Source organism: Sinocyclocheilus rhinocerous, unplaced genomic scaffold (genome assembly GCF_001515625.1).
Source record: "Sinocyclocheilus rhinocerous isolate Xijiao unplaced genomic scaffold, SAMN03320098_v1.1 scaffold472, whole genome shotgun sequence".
NCBI classification, from domain to species: Eukaryota; Metazoa; Chordata; class Actinopteri; order Cypriniformes; family Cyprinidae; genus Sinocyclocheilus; species Sinocyclocheilus rhinocerous.
In genome coordinates this window covers 236,513-241,475 of record NW_015641089.1, presented here as the reverse complement: position 1 = coordinate 241,475, position 4,963 = coordinate 236,513, and the positions used below count along the sequence as shown (strand labels likewise).

General features: G+C 37.7%; 1 protein-coding gene across 1 annotated transcript in view; it reads right to left on the bottom strand.

Annotated features, from left to right (window-relative positions):
* Nucleotides 1-764: 764 nt before the first annotated feature.
* LOC107754602 (acetyl-coenzyme A synthetase, cytoplasmic-like) overlaps nt 765-4,963 on the bottom strand; it is a 10,067-nt gene continuing 5,868 nt past the window's right edge. The window contains exons 6-14 of the mRNA XM_016571113.1: nt 4,513-4,708; nt 3,919-4,051; nt 3,684-3,740; nt 3,494-3,574; nt 3,202-3,310; nt 2,690-2,758; nt 1,787-1,963; nt 1,627-1,701; nt 765-1,546 (exon numbers count right to left, since the gene is read on the bottom strand). Coding sequence (XP_016426599.1) covers nt 1,419-1,546; nt 1,627-1,701; nt 1,787-1,963; nt 2,690-2,758; nt 3,202-3,310; nt 3,494-3,574; nt 3,684-3,740; nt 3,919-4,051; nt 4,513-4,708 — 1,025 coding nt within the window. The 3' untranslated portion in view covers nt 765-1,418. The remainder of the gene's footprint in view (nt 1,547-1,626; nt 1,702-1,786; nt 1,964-2,689; nt 2,759-3,201; nt 3,311-3,493; nt 3,575-3,683; nt 3,741-3,918; nt 4,052-4,512; nt 4,709-4,963) is intronic.

Sequence of the window (4,963 nt, the reverse complement as noted above, 5' to 3'; positions counted from 1 at the left end):
GTGTGTGTGTGTGTGTGTGTGTGTGTGTGTGTGTGTGTACTGGTATATATGGTTTATGAGGACACAAATGTGTATAATGACATGGGTACTACAACCTGAAAATGGTTTATGAGGACACTTCCTGTGTCCCCGACTCCCGTAAAACAAAAGGCTTAAAAAACATACAAAACGGTGATTTATGAAATGCAAAAATTGGCAGTAGTTTTCTATAAGGGGTAGGTTTAGGTGTAGGGCGATAGAAAATACAGTTTGTACAGAGTATAAAAACTATTACGCCTATGGAGAGTCCCCGTAAACCACAAATGCAAGTGTGTGTGTGTGTGTGTGTGTGTGGCTATTTGTGAAGGCCAAATGTTTCAAAATGACCTCACAAATGAAGTGAAATGTTAAAAACTATGATGATATATGATATTGACGTGCTCTACTATTTGAATAGCTCATAAATCATGTTCTACTTTAAATCTACTGATATCAAGGTTTGTTTTAGGTTAAGGTTTTCGAGTTGGGGTTTAGCATAAATAAAGTTATTCCTTATTAAAATGCAGCTTCTTTAATAAAAAATAAATAAAATAATGAGTAATGAGAATTTGGGGGGAAAGTGACTCTCATTAAAGCAATCTCACATAAAATATTAATATTCATAAATATTTGTTGTTGTTGTTGAAATATGAACTTTGTATATATATTTCAACAAGAATAAACAGCTTTTAATGAATGCAAATAACAGAGAACTTATCAGATATATGTTTTATTTCATAAAAACATAGAACAATAAATGCAATTATTACTGTTAAACTACTTGAAACTAATATTTCTGTCAAAGTAACATTAGCAACTGTTTTTGTAAGAGCTTATTAATCCAGGACAAGGTGCACATTTCTCTCACAATTGTTTCATAGCAAATAAAAATAAAATGAGATTTAAAAAATTCAACATAGTCAAGCCTGCAAGATTCAAAACTGAATTCCTGATCTTTTTCGTGAAATGTGACATTTTATTTTCCTGATGTCTAATATAAAATTGTTTTAGTGGTATGGAATAATTCAGTGAGAGAAACTGCAATTATGGATGCAATTAAAAGCAAATGCAAATAAATTTTCATGGCACTGAAAAACATCACAAACAAAGACAAATATTTACATAATGTATCACCTGACAGAATAGAAAAAACCCCCAAAAGAAATCAAAGAAAATCTGACTGTTTTATAATAACTGTGGGAAGTTTAGTGTCCTGAGGTGAGGTTTTGTGAAACACTTTACTTTGTGATTTATTTTTGTTTGTTTTAGCTGAATCATGAGAGGAGTTCCCCCCCATCAGATCTGATCTAGGAGAACCAGAGCCCGTTCTAACCCAAACCCAGAGTCTATACCGCACACAGAGTCACAGAGGCATCAAAAGAGATGGAAGAGAGCCGCGTTCACGCTGCAGCCTCGCATCTTTGGCTGAACAGCACCTCCACGACCTTGGGGTCAGCCAGGGTCGAAAGGTCACCCAGGTCTTTTTCATTGCGGGCGATCTGTCGCAGAACTCGACGCATGATCTTACCTGCAGGACGGGTGAAAAGCTTCAGTTTAGGAGCGAAAGCAGAGATGTGGGGAGAAACTGAAAATGCAAGATCCCAGTACCTGAACGGGTTTTGGGAAGCCCTGGAGCATTCTGGATGAAATCTGGGGTGGCGATTGGTCCAATCTTCTCCCTCACTGAATGAAAAGCTCACGTTAGTAAGAATGGAATAGATTCAGATTGTATTTTCTCTCAGTGTTTAATGTGATCATGACCTCTGACCTTTTCTCTTTAGTTCTTCCATCAGCGTGCGGTTGAACTCTTTGTGGTCTTTCAGAGTGACGAAGCAGTACAGACACTCTCCCTTCACTGCATGAGGCCGACTGACCACCGCAGCTTCAGCCACCGACGGGTGTTCGGTCAGAGCCGCCTCCACTTCTGCTGTGCTCAACAAATGACCTGAGAGACGAGACGCGACGGAAATAATCACTACTGTTCAAAAGTCTGGGGTCAGTATGATTCTTCTTTTAAAGAATTAATGCTTTTATTCGGCAAGGATGCATTAAATTGGTCAAAAGTGGCAGTAAAGACATTCGTAATGTTACAAAAGATTTCTATTTCAAATCAATGCCGTTCTTTTGAACTTTCTATTCATAAAAAAATAAAAAATAAAATAAAAAAATGAATCATGGTTTCCACCAAAATATGAAGCAGCACAACAATTTTCAACATTGATATTCCAACAGAAAGTAATTATTTCAAACTGTAATAATATTTCACAATATTACTGTTTTTACTGTATTTTTGATCAAATAAATTCAGCCTAGGTGAGCAGAAGAGACTTCTTTTAAAAATATTTAAAACTCATGCTTCCAAACTTTTGTCAAGTACTGTGTGTGTGTGTGTGTATAGATAGATATATAATAATCATTTGTTGCTGCCGTAAAGCGATTCGCCCTTTTCGCGGGATTTCATACCCGCCCACCAGAACAGACGTTTGGGAAAGAAACAGAAGCCATTCGCCTTATTAGAAGTCAGTGTACCATCAGAATGATTTTAAAACTGATATTTCAGGGTAAAAAACAAACACATTTGCTTCTCGAATGCCGAGAAGGAATTAGGAAAAGTAATGTGTCATCTCTAACCACTAGGTGGCAGCACTGAAACACAGTCTGAGAGTCTCACCAGAGACATTCAGCATGTCATCGATCCGGCCGGTGATCCAGTAATATCCGTCCTTGTCCCGCCTGCAGCCTGAGGACAGAAGGACCCTCGGTTACAGTAACGCACATCCTGCCATACGATACAGCAACAGCTCATGCTGTAAATAGCAACTGCTGAAGTTTGGTGACTCTGCTGAAACAGCTACATGGTGACTGGTAATGTACACATCACGAATACATATTAAGTAACTGCCTGTTATTCAGTCAGATTGCTTTTTGGATGTAAGCTGTAAAGTAATGCATTACCTTTTGAATTTACATCATTACACATGAGTTACTTTTCAAACAAATAACGGACTTATTTATTTATTTATTTACTGACAAATAAACTTTTAATTTTACACATACAGCAAAAAAAAATAAAAAATTTACATTTTGATTTTTTTGTTGTTGAGATTTTAATTTAATTGCTTTCTGGAAAAAACATGTAAAGCAACCTTAACTTTTGAATTTACATCATAATACCTACATTACCATCTCCTGTCACATAGAATCCTGGGAATTTTCTGAAGTAGGTGCTCTCGAATCGCTCCTGATTCCCGTACACACCCCTCATGATTCCCGGCCAGGGCTTCCGGAAAACCTGAGACCAAAACATCCGTTTATAGTCAGAATAAACTGCTCCAGTTTGGAATATCTGAACCACTGCTTGATCTTTAAGGATGAAACGTTATAAAAATAGGTTGAGAACATCATTCGATGTTGACTTCAATAACAATCCACGTAACCTGTTATAACCAATCTAAAACTAGGATGAAAATCTCACCAGGTATCCCTCTGCCTCGCCTTCTAATTCTTCTCCGTGTTCATTGAGAATGGCAGGCTGGACTCCAAAAAATGGGCACGTCTGCACAGAGAGGACACGTAAATATCAGAGTCATCCATCCCCATTTTTAACAGTGTCATCAAGACAGATTTAAGATGTAATAAGTGAAGGTGAATTTCCGGAGACTCACGGCAGATCCTGGCTTCAGTGGTGTAGCAGCTGGAAGTGGAGTCAGAACATGGCCACCCTGCCGACACAACAAACAGAGTTAACTAATAACTTATTATTAGTGTCTATTATGTGACATTTCATGCAAGCAATAATGCACTTTGTGGTAAAATGCTGATTTTACCACAGTTAAAGGGGGTTTTAGGCAACTTTGTTCCAAAAAAAAAACTTGGTTTTGATTGTTGTAAATGTTTTACCGTCTCCGTTTGCCAGAAGGTGTCGATAACCGGACAGCGCTGCTGACCCACAACATCATAATACCAAAGCCAAGCCTCCGGGTTTATGGGTTCACCAACCGTTCCTAACACACGCAAACTGGACAGATCATACCTGAAACAGACAGAAACAAGATTACTAAGATAACTAGTTTTCCACACTGCGGTGCAATATTTGTACAATATCTGAAAACAGACAAAAAACATCCATGTTTGAAGCACATGACATATTGACACAAGGTAATTTTTCTAAACTCTCTATGAGCACAATCACACCACTGAGAAATGTGTGAGAGACTCATCACACAACATGAATGTGTGAGTTCAACACTATCGGCTACTAACTAACCATTTAACAACATCTGTACCAGGTCGTAGCAGGACTAGTTGACTTGTTGCAATAGCTTTAATAAGTCAAATAAAACATCCTGAGATTCTGATACGGCTCAATGAAGGATTTGGTTTTCTGAGGCCTCCAGCTCCCCCTGGAGGACAACCCTTTGTATAATACAATAATATTTATGTATATAATTATTAATTACTATTATTATATACATGTTTTTATTATTACATAACATGTTAACAATAATAGCTGCAATTTTTTTTTTTTTTAGGTTGTGGAGTATAATGGATGGGTGAGAGGTTGATGTAAACAGAGGTTCCTCTGATAGCGGAGAGCAGCAGACAGGGACGTACCTCTCCTTACAGCGCTCCAGAGCTTCAGACGCAATCTTCTTCAGATTGATCAGCTTGTCACCTCTGTAAACACCATCTGTAGGACACATATACACCAAGAGAGAGAGAGAAAGAAAGAGCAAACACATGAGATAGGAAGAGAAAGATAGACTGTAGGATGATGCACAGGATTTTATCAGTCTTTAGTATCCCCCCCCCCCCTCTTAAAATAATCACATTTTGTTGCTTTGCAGCCTGAAATAAAGACAGACACAGTTTTTGTTTTATCCAGCTGTATTTAAAGATATAACACCAACATGTCAGAAAAATAAAAAACCAGAATCACTGAGTT